The sequence below is a fragment of the Chlamydotis macqueenii genome, chromosome 7 (assembly GCF_036417535.1).
Source record: "Chlamydotis macqueenii isolate bChlMac1 chromosome 7, bChlMac1.mat, whole genome shotgun sequence".
Classification (NCBI taxonomy): Eukaryota; Metazoa; Chordata; class Aves; order Otidiformes; family Otididae; genus Chlamydotis; species Chlamydotis macqueenii.
Window position 1 is genome coordinate 18336922 of NC_141562.1, and position 13451 is coordinate 18350372.

At 49.2% G+C, this 13451-nt stretch overlaps 1 protein-coding gene across 1 annotated transcript; it reads left to right on the top strand.

Moving 5' to 3' along the window:
• The first annotated feature begins 6544 nt into the window (after window positions 1-6544).
• Window positions 6545-13122, top strand: LOC104476709 (2-hydroxyacylsphingosine 1-beta-galactosyltransferase). The gene is made up of 5 exons (XM_010116590.2): window positions 6545-7390; window positions 10200-10339; window positions 10509-10585; window positions 10972-11191; window positions 12191-13122. Exons 1-5 carry the CDS (start codon window positions 6545-6547, stop codon window positions 12504-12506), a joined length of 1599 nt encoding a protein of 532 aa, XP_010114892.2. The 3' UTR covers window positions 12507-13122.
• Window positions 13123-13451: the final 329 nt, after the last annotated feature.

Here is a 13451-nt window from a genome sequence, read left to right on the forward strand (position 1 = left end):
TCTGGTAGTTAAAGGTGTGGAGTAGCAGGTGGGAACAGGAAGGGTATCAGTGCTGGACGTAATGCAGCACTGTCTCTCCACATCTGTCTACAACCAGTTGTTGTCTCCTTAGTTACGTGTTCGTGTGCATGTAACGGGCCTTCAGAAGTGGAAGGTGGCCTGTGCAGCTGGCTGTCAAGCAACTCGGTGAGAAATTTGGATACAGTTCTAGAGGAATACTTGCTTATACCAAGACAAACTGAGGCTGCTTGAGCCCCCAGTAGAATATCTGTTTAGCTCTTCTCAAATATTGCACCCAATCAGCTGTATGACAGGTGGCAGTATTACTTAAGTAGCACCGGCCTATGGGAATACGAAACAATAGGCATAACTGAAAAATTCTGTATATACCTGGTTAAAAGAAGTAACTTCTGTGTCCCCTTAGATCTCTTCCTTCTCTGTGACCATGTATGCAGGGAAAATAAACTTCCTAATAGGCAGGGACTGCTGAAGGTCTTCTGTGCTGTAATGCTTATTTTTACCCCTTGTGCTGCACCTCTGGAAAGGTTGAGATGAATGGCCAGGTGGACCAGGCTGTTAGTTGCTCTGTAACCAATGCTGTCTGCCACAGCCCTCCACCTCCAGCACGATTGACGTGGGAGACAGCGTTAACACTGAATCTTCAGCAGCAGATGCAGAGAATGTCATTATTCTCGCTGGAGATCAGCACTTGACTGAGTAGGTGCAACAAGTGCTGGGGGAATGCTTTGTGAGACTTAAAGCTTGAAACAGGGAAAAACTGCTCCCTTCACAAGCTTTTGCAGCTGCTAGGCAGGTGTAACCTACATCTGCTCTCTGCTGCTGCCCTGCTGTAAAGGAAACACCTCATGGAGCACTTGGGCGTAGTTTCCCAGTGTATCACTGGTGCAGTTTCAGCTGTGGTTAATGCTGGAACTGGACTAACAGGACATCCCCCTCTGGCTTGCGCTGTAGCTGGATGGGTGCCCGGGGATGCTGTCCCCAGCCTCCTAATTCCCCTGTGCGCCATCCTTTCCATTTTGCTGTCCCGACAGCAGTGCAGCCCCCTGACCCCCTCTCGCAGAGCCCGCAGAGGGGTTCCTGGCCCTCCGTGTGTCCAGCACCGGTTACGGGAGAGGCGCTTTGACGCGCTGGCCTGGCAGCAGGCACAAGCGGGAGCTGCCGGGGCGGCTCCCCTCGCCCTCCCTCCGGGGCGGGGCGGCTCGCGGGTGCGGCCCGTGGACAGGAGCTGCGCCGCCCGGCGTGAAAGGGGAGGGCGGGCGGGAGGCGGCTGCTCCCCTCCCACTGTCGCGACTCGGGCCGTGCTCCCCACGGGACTCGCTGCAGGTGGGTGCTGGCTCCGCTGCCGGCGGGGCGGGCGTCAGCGGAGGGGTCCGGGTCTGGGTCGGGAGGCGGTGGCGGCGGCACTGGGGCAGCTGGGGCTGGTGCTCCTCGCCCTTGCCCCGCCGCCCTCCCCGGGTGTCACGCGTGGCGCAGGGTCCCTCTGGCGCCGGGTACTGGCGGGGCCGGCGGCCCGGGCCGGCTCGCTGTGAGCCGCGGGTGCGTGCGGCGGCGGCCCCGGGTGCTGCGCGGCCCCAGTCGCGCTGCGGGTGAGCACCGACCGGTTGGACTGAACTTACCGAGCGAATGGCAGAGGCGCCTGACTGCGCCTCTGCCGCTGGGAAGGGGAGGGAAAGGGTTTGGGTTCCCAGCTGCCGGTTGTGCCCTGCTCTGCCGGGACGCGTGTGTGAGCAGCCGGGGCAGCTTCTGCAGGGCTGCAGGAGGGCACGACTTAAGCATCTGCTTGACTGTGCAGGATCGCAGCCTTGGCATCTGAACAAATGTTCAAAGCGCTTTTGTGTAACTTGCTTCGCTTTCCTGTGGGAGATTAGATCTCAGGAGTGTCTTCCCTCTCCTGTTCTGCCTCCTCTTCCTCTGCATCCCTTCTCAACCCTTGTTTATGGCAGCTCAGCCAGGTTTCATTCCTCTGGTGTGCTCAGAGCCGAGGAGCTGTTTGGTTTGGTTTGGGTTTTTTTTTTTGTTTTTTTTTTTGTTTTTTTTTTTTTTACGTGAGGGCGTCAGTCCTTTTAATGAAGATAAGACTCATCTCTAGCTTCTGTACTGCTGTAATTCTGTCAAATGTGATCGGACTTGTCTGTCAGGACTTTATCAATCCTTAGTGCTTCCTACACAGGGTTTCACAACATTCTGGGATGTTTAATGACTTCTTTCTTTTAATGTGGTGCTTCTCTGCAGAAAGAAGCTGAAATGACAGGGCAGTAAATGGAAGTCTTTTGTTCCCCACCCCTCTTGACCCTTTATCTAAAGTTTGGTGCACTTGCATCTCTCCAGTTTTCTCTGCAGTCTCAAGAACTTGTTGAACTTGACTGTTGTACAGACATAATCCCATCTTAAGACCAAAATATGCACTGAACTCTGTTGTGTGCTCTCGCCTCAAGGTCTATGGCTCATATGAGTATTTGGAAATGACCCTGAGCCTTTCTGTCTCTTGCATTCGGGGATTACAAACAACGTTCTTAAGTGCTTCCACGCTGCAGACCTGAGACCTCTCACAAGGAGCACAGCCTCACATCAGCTGCTTCTCTGTCTTGCAACCGTGTTGCAAGCAAGGGGAAAAGGCCATCTGGAACAACTTGCTGTTGCAAAGCACCGTGGTGTCACAAACCATCTCTGTCCCTTTCAGAAGACAACCAGGAAGCCGGTGGATATGGAGCAGGGGGAATTTCGCTTACCACCCAGACAGATTTAATGTATAATGAGAGGCCAGGTGGGGAAGCAGATGTGTAGTGTTTGACACCATCCCCCAGCTCAAGTTCTTGAAGGTGTTTGTAGTTTCAAATGCCTTGACAAGCTGAGATACAGATCCTTATTTCTTTTCTCAGTTGTTATGGACCAGTATTTTCTTTAGTACCATGGTTCTCTGGCTGTGATCTATGGACTGCCAACCTCCTGCTGGCCCACAGATTCCCACCTTGCCTGTAGAGCTTCCTCCATAAAACTCTGATGGTCCAGGAAGGAGGTTAAAGGTGGCTCAAGGTCCCAAAAGTTTGGAATTGATTGGGGATTACATCAATCTTTGTCCAAAATGGATGAGGATGAGCAGAGCCCTTATGTGAAAGCAGTAGCACTGAGTGTGGTGCAAAGTACGAGTTACTCTGATGCTGACCTGATCACTGCTACGGGTGTTCCCTTTGGTCTTTTGGGGATCTGGGCTTTCTTCATTCTCTGTGTTTCTTGTGGGCCACCATGAAGATGTCAAAAGAAAAATGCTAGAAAAGTGCACTGTTTTGAGCAGACAATCACTGCACTATTCACTTTGTGTGCGAACAGTATTTTTAAAAACACAGGGCTGTAGGCTGCCTGGGGAGGCTTGTATTTGAAGGGGAGATCTTTTCTTGCTCATTGCTTTCTATACTAAAATACTAATATTAGTATACTTAGTATACCATAATACTAATATTAGTATTTAAGTGTTAGTGTTACTTACCCAGGTGACTCTGGTGAAGCAGGAGTCTCTGACAATCCAAATCCAGAGCACAGAAGCCCACCAAGCTTGGATGTGATTGATGGTTAGACTTCCCTGCTTCAACATACGCTTTATTAAGTTTACTTTATACAGCATTGTATCTTCTAGGTTTTTACTAGAGTGGCAGAATTGCTCTCAGAGCTGCATACCTGCCTGCTTGCACAGAATTTTGGCTTCCATGCTGTCATCAACTTGATGGTAGCAGATGGTGCTGTTTTTTCTGGATCATAACCAACAGATGAGGCAAACTTTGGTTTCTTGTTCCAGGAAGAGTTTTGAGCATCCAAGATGCCTTTTCCTTTTGGCTTCAAATGAATTGGGCTGCTTTGTTAACTCTTGAGAAGTTCACAGTGAAAACACCTCTTCTTACTGTGGATAAGAGCTGGACAGAAACAAGGATGCAGGAGGGGAAATAATTTAGCCCCATGAATATGGGTTTCCAAGTCCTAGGCAAGAACTAGGTAGTACGAAGTACTGGAGGAGAGGGAGAGATGAGAGATGGAAACAGCAGAGTCCTTACACTGGAGTCTCTTCACTGCCCTTTCTTCCTGGGCTTCTCTGCCTAGACTGCTTGCTGTCAGACATTTCAGTACTTCAACCTAATAAAAGGCACTTGAATTAAAGAAATGTCTGTCTTTAGAGCTGTAACTGTTCTGTTACTTCACTTAAGTTAAATTGATGTAATTTTCCATAGATATTAAAGTCACAGCCTGTCAAACGTGTTAAATAGGGTAAAATCAAGGGGAAGGGTCTGTTCTCCCCTCTCCTTGCAGTGGCAGTGTATTTTCTTCCAGTATTTGTCTGACTTTACCCTCTAGCCCAGGACTTTCAGACCATAAACACAGAGGTGGTTCTGCTGTGCTCTCAGGTCTAGCGTGGGCTCTGGCATCCACCTGGATTTCTCACCTCTGCCGAGGTTCAGGCTGTGAATTCGCCTCCCCGCAGAATCCAGTTCCTGTGCCCAGCGGTTTGGAGGTTTCTGTTGAAGACCACCTGCCTGCAGACCCACAGTAGGTGCAGGTGGCTGAGCTCCCATAGCCAGAGGGAGCCCACATGTAAAACCACTTCTTCTGCTTTTTTTCAGCATACTTATGCATGTGTATGACCCACCAGGTGCCCCAGGACAAGCCTGTACCTGTTCCTGTCATGGAGCCTGTCCCAGCCTCCCCACTGTCCTGAAAAGGGCCAGCAGTACTGGGCTGCTGTCCTGCCCTCTTTCCCCTGGAAGCTGCATGTGCTCTGAATCCACTTTACCTCCCTGGTGTTGAGCAGGATAAATCCCCTTTGGGCCTCTCAAGTCAGCTGAGAACTGGACCAGCTTTGTAGGCTGCAGCTCTGTGGTAGCCAGCACTGCTGGCATGGGCCAGCCTGTTCCCGTTGGCAGGGAGGCCGGATCCTGGGCAGATCCTTACTTTCCTCCCAGAGCTTCTGCTCTCTTCTCTCCAACTCATCACCTTTGTCTCCTGGAGCTCTTGCTCTGTGGGTCTAACCACCCCCTTGGTATCTGCTAGTGCTTCTCATGTTTCTCATCACTCCTGCAGGCACAGCCACCTCGTTGGAGCTGAGTGGGAAGGGTGGGAGTCCAAGCACTAGTCACAGTTTGAAACAGAGGAGGGTCTCAGCCAGCTCTGTTTCTTTCCCATGTCCTATCCCCACATGGGACAGGAAAGCAATGCTGGGGGTGGGAGGGGAGAAGTATGGCACTTTTACTCTCCCATGTCTGCACCCCAACACGCTATCTCTGGCCAGAGATATCTAGCTGCTGAGGGGAGTCTGAAGATTGTATTTAGCAGGATAACTTTTTTTTTTCTGCCTCTTAATCGATCAAGCAATAGTGGAGAGGCTGGCAGAAAATCTTGCAGCAAATTCTGCTTTACCACATCCCTGCAGCCCCCCTGGGGCTTAGCATGTGGGGCCATCCAAAATCCCCTTATGATTGTTCCCATTGTAACTTCTCCCCCCTGCCCCCTTCCTAGCATGTCTGAACTGGGTCCTTGGGACACGGCTCTGCTTCTGACTATTCCCAAATAATTATCATGTAATTCTTCTCCCAAAATAATGTAAGGTGTGGGTGAGGCGCGTTCACTTCCAGTGATGTAGCAACATCCCTTACACAACAGAAATGCTGGGTGTTTCACCAAACTGGGAACGGGATGATGGCCGTAGGAGTGTGACTAAGGGGCGTCAGTGTGCCATGGGTGTTGCACATTATCTCTGAGCCTGCTTACTGGGTTTGCCTTCTTCCGGTGCATCAGTATCCTGGTGCCCGCTTTCCCTTCCCAGCTCTTTCCCCTGAGCCTCCCCGCCCTCTCACGGCTGATCTGTAGTGGAACAGCTCTCCATCCAGACCCCTGCTCCACTCTCTGGGATTGCGGTTCCTCTCAAAGGGTCCTGCTGTGACCTGGGCTCACTCCCGCCCTGTCTGTGCTGAGCAAGGTGGCTTGCCAGCCTCGCGAGGGCCAAGGCGCCTCTCGGCATTCCCACCAGGCTCTGCAGGCCTCCCAGGAGCTTGCAAAGACACCAAGGGCTGAGAGGGAACCAGCTGTTCTGGCCGGGCAGAAATAGAAATGAAATGAGATCCAGCTGTGCCGGTTCTGTAGCGGTAACCAGGGACTGAGCAGCAAGTGTCTCTGCTGGTGCTGTGACCGAGCAGAGCTCCCCCGGCTGCTCTGCCTCTCTAAATCTCTGCAGGTCAGTCTGCGAGTTTTGGAGCCTTAGGAGCACAGAGAAGAGGTTTTGAATTTCTGGAAAACTCCCCTGATATACCTTGATATCTGACTTTGTGGGTTATTTTTATTTTTCTGGCTTGTTTTTTTTGTTTGTTGTTGGTTGATTTTTATTTTTTTTTATTTTTTTTCTCTCCAGTGATGAACTCAAGACTGGTCTTCTCTCCCAGCTCATGAGCTTCTGGCTTGCAGCTACAGTCCCAGTTGTTAGTTGCCCAAGTACGTGACAGAGTATTTCCTACTGTGTTAATGGCATGTTTCTCTCCTTGCAGTGATGAAGATGATGAAGGTGCTACCATGCTCTGCTGCTCTTCTCTTCCTAGTGGCTGCATTCAGTCTGGAGCCATCCCACTGTGCCAAAGTGCTGATCATGCCCACCGTAGTCTTTGACAGCCACTTGCGAGTCTTCATGCGAGTGGCAGAGGCACTGACTGATCGGGGCCATGACCCCGTGCTACTTCTTCATGAGGGTCGGGATGTGGAAACCTACTTGCCTGGCTTCCGTGTACAGAGGTACTGGGGTATCTTCAGCACAGAGAGCGCAGATGCCTGGGTGCAGGAGAAGATAAAGCGTGTTTTCCAAGGGAAAATGACTTCTATGGAGATGTTTTCCTTTTTGGAGAAGTACTTGGAAAACTGTGACCTGGTGCTTGGAAACTCTACCCTTCTGCAGAAACTGCAGTGGGAACACTTCGACCTGCTGTTGGTGGACCCCAATGAGATGTGCGGCTTTATCCTGGCCCATATCCTTCGTGTCAAATATGCTGTGATCTCCACTGGTTTCTGGTTCCCAGCGGAGATTGGTGCCACTTCCCCCATTGCCTATGTCCCCGAGTTCAACTCCCTGATGACAGACAGGATGGGCTTCTTTGGTAGGACTTGGAATCTCATAGTCTACACTATCACTCGTGTAGCTACAAAGCTGATCATCCTACCCAAGTTCGAACGTCTCATGGAGAAGCACAGGGTGGAGCCCAAGACATCCATGCTGGACCTTGTCCATGGAACTAGTCTCTTCTTCCTCTGTAATGACGTGGTGCTGGACTTTCCCCGTCCAACGCTCCCCCATGTCATTTTCATAGGTGGGATCCTCGCTGAGCCTGCAAAGCCCCTTCCAGTGGTAAGTGCAGGAAAGCTTTGAGCTGTGATTGCACATTAACCTGGGGAGTCATTCAATGCAAATCTTCTTTTGAAGAACCTTGTAAAAGATCTGAAGCCCCAGGAGTGTGGAAAACTGCTGTGTTTTGGGGCTTGGGTGGAGCAGGGAGACAGGGAACACTGAGGACTGTGGGGTGGCAGGGAGGATGCAGAATTAAGTTGTTCACCCTGAAATGGGATTTGGCTTCACTGTCCATGTAAAATGGTGTCTGGAAGTCCTAAATTGGGAGTGTTGCCTCTGGGACTTGATCATGAATAGTTTGTTTGTTCCTATACTTGAAGTGGAATGGGAAGAACAATTAGTCTTCATGGCTTCATCACTGATTTATGTCAATCCAGAATTTCCTCCTTAATCCTACTTCTTGCAGGGTGTTTCTACCCTGGCCTTTCTTAAGAACCCATAGAGGAGAGCTGTGCTTTTTCCCTCATCAAATTCAATGTGGAATCTCAAAGTGTACAAAACTAAAGTGAATCATCTCTTCTTTCTCAAGGTCCAGCCCTGAGGGAAAACTCTCCAGAGTCTCTCTGGCCTGCACCTCACTATCCCCAGTAATAAATTCAGAGGAACAAGCTCTTAAAGCCTCCAACTGAAGACAATATCGGAACAGAGCAGGACCTGTCTGCCACTCCTCCCATTGCCTTACCACTTTTACAAACACTTGGGGGAAATAAACCTGGATAATGACACTTGGGCAGTCAGGTTGTCACGGTGTCCTGACTAAGGAACTGAAATGGAGATAAAATTATTAGAGGCCGGTCAAGATCTCTGATAGCAGCTTTAATCGAGACTCTGGGTGCCATTTTTTTTCCAGTTAAAAGGGAAAAGTGAGGACGGGTGCTTTAGAACAGAAGTTCTCCAGATGTGTACGACTGCACATCACCCTTTCCCATGTGGCACGGCACACAGGTAATGCAATGCACGTAAGGTGCTCCAAAAGCTGTGTCAGAGAGTGGCTACCTCACAGGTCTTGCAAAACGCTGGCTTGGTCTGATCTGGCCGCGTACACGCCTGCCTTTTATAAAGAAGGGAGTTGTTTCCAGAACAGATCCCAGGGTGCCTAAGGGAAGAATGATGGAGATAAGTCTGGAGCCCTGCAGTAGGCGGTGGCTGTCATGCCAGCAGGTAGTCACGTCTGTGTCCAGGTTACAGGACGCTGGCAGAAGACAGGGCCTCTGTAGGTCTAGGTGTAGCTTAAGGAACCTCCCATCTGAACTGGAGCAGAGTTATGTAATTAAGGTGTTTATTTCCTCATATTTGAAACACTATGACTGAGTTCCTCTAATTAGGACACAGTGAAATATAGATATGTATTTGAGAGATGGTGAGAACTTTTGGTGGTCAACCTGGCTTCCCTAGCAACTTTAGTGCTGTTTCTGAAAGTCAAATGTTAAGGCCCAATTACAATGGATAATGTAATCAGCTGTTTTATGAGTCATTGTACTTTTATTTAGAAAAGTAAAACTAGCACTTTCTCTTCTTTAGCAGTTTTAGTGGTTGTATTGCTCAGAGGATGTGAAACTCAAGAGAATGGAGATACCAAAACCCCTTAGTTGAAAACTTTTTTATTCTTGTTTGCTAGGTTGTTTTGGGGCTTTTTAAGCATTTCTGCAAAGATCGGTTTGAGTTCCTGAAGGATACAACAAAGGACAAATATCCCCAGAGAGTAACACTGAAATGTGCTTTGTAACTCTTCTGTACTGTAATCCCCCAACCCGTAGACTACCATTAGTAAGACATTCTGAATTAATAATCTTATTTTTCTCCTTTAATAACAGCAAGAACTATTTTTTTCCCTTCATGTTGTTCTACGGTATTTATTTCAAGGAAGTATTCATATTCAAAGACAGATGTTATGAAACTTTCCTAAAACACTCCTGACTGTGATACATGGGAAACTTGAAGCAGGACAGGACCCAGAGTGAGGAATAGGCTCAGCCCAGCCCGGCATAAGAGGGAACGGTCTGTGTTGGCTCTGCAGCAGCTGTGGTGGCTGATTTCTTCTCCCTGCAGCCTTCAGAAAAAAAGTAAACACTCTGTTCTAGATACACGCCTGTTTATGTAGCATTACAGTAGCCTCTAAATGAAGGACAAAATACTGTGTGTTTTGCTGGAGCTGTAGCTAGCTACCTTTCTGCCTAGTGACCAAACACTAAATCTGCTACTTGCAAGTAGCTGTCAAAGATGGCCAGAAGTCTCCTGGAAAGATGGCAAAACCTTCTGCCACCTCCAGGAGCCTTTGACATTGGAGAGTTTGTGGGGAATCTCCAACGAGAGGTTGTTCCCGGCTCTGCCTGTGTGATGTTTCGTCTGTTGTGTCAGCCTACAGTTGGAGACTGCCTGGCAGGCCTCCTGCCTTCCTGGGGGTGGACAATAGCTTTCCTCTCTTTTTTTTTTTTTTTTTTTTTTTTCTTCTTCCAATGTCCTCCTCTTTTCTGGCTGCTCTTCTGTGGGCCGTATGTTTTCGGAGCCCTCCTTGCCAAAGAGTAATGGTGTTACCTCCAAAGCAGGAGGTAATGCTTTGAAGTGCAAGTTTTGGACACCCCACTCCAAGCTCTAAAGCCCAGGACGTGCTCAAGTAATTTCTGCCTGGTTGGGTGCAGAAGTCACAGCGGTTTTACAGTTCGTTGCCTGGTGAAAACCACGTAGCTTTGTGCTCCAGGTGGATTTAGCTTCATCCGCTCTGTAGACAACTTTCTGCTGGCAGAGGCAGCAGCAGGAAGGGCCTATCTCCGACAAGACTTCAAGGCCGCTGTGTGTGTTTTGCCCACAGGGTCTGCGTCTCTGGGTGGAAGCGGCAGATGCGGGTGTTGTTGTTGTCTCCTTTGGCATTGGGATCCGAGCTCTTCCGAGCGATTTGGTGGAGAAGATGGCTGGCGCCTTCGCTCGCCTCCCGCAGAGGGTGGTGTGGAGGTGAGGAGGGAATGGGATTCCTCTTGAGTTGGGTGAAAATCAATTTTGAGGGGTGATTCATCTCAAAACACAAAATTTGCTTTCCATCTCTTGACCTGATTGAATTTATAATTGTTCTCTCTGTGCTTCTTTTCCCTTTTTTTTCGCCATCCTTTATCTCTTCCCACAGATACTTTGGGCAGAAGCCAAGAAACCTGGGTGAGAACACGCTGATGATGGGGTGGCTGCCCCAGAACGACCTGCTAGGTAAGGCTGGGCTCTGTGTGTGTGTGCGCTGCTAGCAATGTACCTGGAGTTTAGCCCAAACCACAGCAAAGGCATACAGGGACAACAGCACCTGTGTGGGGCTAAGTCTGTTGCTTGTTGCAAGTCTCATCTATACAAAATGCAGTCCTCACCTAACACCTGCTTGAAGCTGCATCTTGGCCCCTATCTCCCTCCTCCTTCTCCAGGTGCTACTTGGCACGTTTTGAGCTGCCAAAAGCCAGGCATGTTCCCAAAGGGTAACATACTCTCTGCTCAGCATGCTCGGTTTTCCCTAAACATACATCAGCGCCATGTATTGAGGAAGCCACCGGGAGCCCTGTTTCTGTGTGGAAAGTACTGATCTGCTGCTGTTTCTTTGCCTGCAGGACATCCCAACGTGAAAGCCTTTGTCAGCCACTGTGGGATGAATGGTATATTTGAGGCAATTTATCATGGTGTGCCAGTGGTGGGATTTCCTTTCTATGGGGACCAGTTTGACATCATGACTAGAGTGCAGGCGAAGGGCATGGGTATCCTCATGGACTGGAGCAGAGTAAAAGAAGAGGATCTTTACCAGGCCATTGTCACAGTTATCTCTGACCCCAGGTGAGGCATCCAGAAGTATCAAGCTCTTTCTTGGTGCAGACGGCATGTAGGGACCAGTGTGTCTCTTTGTTGACCCCTATGCAGCCCATGGTGGCTTCTAGACCAAGCAGAGTTGCAAGCATTGCTCAGCTGGCCAGATGTGTTAGTGCCTCGAAATCCTGAGCTGCGATCCAGGAGGAGATACTCCAGCATTTTCTGTTAGAGAGCATGATCTAGCTCTGTTTGACTGTAACTTTCTTAGAAAACTTCCTGAGATGCTGAGGCACAAACCTCTTCCCCTTTTAATGCAAGCCTGTCATCTGGAAAGTGAGATGACAACCTCACTTTGGGATTTCCCTGGTCTTGGCCAAACAGCTTTCTGTAGAAACAGTTAACGCAGGCAGTGAACTGCAGGTAATGCTCCATCTTTTCCTTCTGACAACCAGATACTCTGCCCTTTCCTAGATCTGCTGCAGCACAGTGACACAGGGGTCCCACTGTCTAACAGGACACAGGCAACTGCTAGTGTTTGAAACGCTGTCTGACAGCTTCTTGGGGTTTTTTTTTTTGTTGTTGTTTGTTTGCTTGTGGTTTTTTTAGCTGTTAGGAGCTCTCAACTACTGACCTCAGTATGAGTTGTTAAGGTGTTGTAACTTGGTGTGTTGAAGGATTTGGCCAGTCATCAAATGTGCAACTGTTGCTTGATGCTGGGTGAGGTTTTTGGGTGCAAACTCCCCTCAGAAAGCAACAATCCATACGAATCCATTTAGCAGGGACTTGGGAACTGAACTGCCAATTTTTTGTTAACAAAACATAAAGTAAAATACACTCTCGCTTGTGCTGCTGTGGCTGAAAGCCATCAGTGGCTTTCAGAGGTATATATGAGGAGAATAATGGAAGAAATTTGCCACTCTCCCAAGATAACATTTGGGATTTGAAAGCACCGCTGGACATCTTAGACCACTTCTCAGCTATGAAGCTCCTGTTAGAAGGATAATTTCTTGTCTTCTTCCCTTGCAGCTACAGAAAAGCAGCCAAGCTCATCTCAGCTCTGCACCTGGACAGACCGATGCATGCTCTCAACAGGACAGTGTATTGGCTGGAGTACATCCTTCGTCACGATGGGGCACCGTATCTTCGCCCTGCTGTCTATGACCTCTCCTTGTACGAGTACTTCTGCCTGGACATCTTGGCCCTTCTCTTGTTGTGTCTGGCCAGTATTGGATTTGTCCTCTACAAATCTGTGGTGTGGTGCAGAAGGAAGGGGGCCAGCCCTGTGTATCAGAACGGCAATTGCATGAAAGGCCACTTCACAGAAGAGAAGAAATTGCAGTAGTGGCTCAGCATGTTCCAGGGCACATCCCATCACTGTGAAACGAACTGCTGCTGTGCCAAGAAATGTACGGCACGCAGGCACAGAGGGAGGTGGAAGATCAGCAGGTCTGGATGAGAAGAAAGGGGGGAGGGAGGAGTATTGCAAAGTCCTGCGTGCACACCTCTGTGTACAGCACCTGTGGGCGGGGGCGCGAATTCGGGCATGGGTGGAAGCACTTGGCCAGGATGCTGGGAGCGGGGCATGGGTAGGTAGACTTCCAGGGAGGAGTGCAAGTCGTTCCGTTTCTATTGCATGTTGGTTTAGATGCTGGTCTTACTCTTCTGGCTTTTTCGATCTATGTGGAGGCTCCGGGGGGAGGAATAGCATTTCATGTGTGGCAGACACCGTTTCTCCTCTGCCTTGTTATCAAGAGCCCCAAGAGTCAGGATTCCTTTATGTGCAGGTGAGATCCTGAAGTAGAGCTGTGGACTGAAAGTATCATCTACAAGAGAATGAAATTGGTCTGTTTTAAGTTCTGTGGGTAAATATTGTTATTCCTGCTTCTATCAACCCTCTGCAATCCTGTTTGTGTTTGAGCTAAATTATTTTTTTAAATAAAGTTATATTCTTTCCCCTGTGTGGCAGTTTTCTCAGGATGTTGTTCAAGAAAGATTAAAGCACACTTTCTTCTTGTGACTGCTGCTACGGTCTCCGCATACCTCTGGATCCCTACAAACCTGTGTCAGCAACTCCTTTTGGTGTTCCTACAGGGTTTCAGGCAGTGCCTTTCCTCCTCTGCCAGCATGCGGCACACACTCATGCCCATGGAGTCTCCAAACCTGTGAAAAAAGAAGTTGGAGCAAATGTAAGTGCCAGGACCACAGGAAGAGCAGCCAGTAGCTTGGAGAGCTGATCATAGGAAATGGTCCATACAGCACATTTATAGAAGCAAGAAGCTCTGCTCTT

Bases quoted from the DNA above. Each gene is read 5' to 3' on its own strand.
- LOC104476709 (XM_010116590.2), top strand. From the start codon at position 6,545: ATGAAGATGATGAAGGTGCTACCATGCTCTGCTGCTCTTCTCTTCCTA. The intron at 7,391-10,199 runs GTAAGTGCAGGA...TTTTGCCCACAG, and splicing joins CTGCAAAGCCCCTTCCAGTG to GGTCTGCGTCTCTGGGTGGA. The intron at 10,340-10,508 runs GTGAGGAGGGAA...CTCTTCCCACAG, and splicing joins CCGCAGAGGGTGGTGTGGAG to ATACTTTGGGCAGAAGCCAA.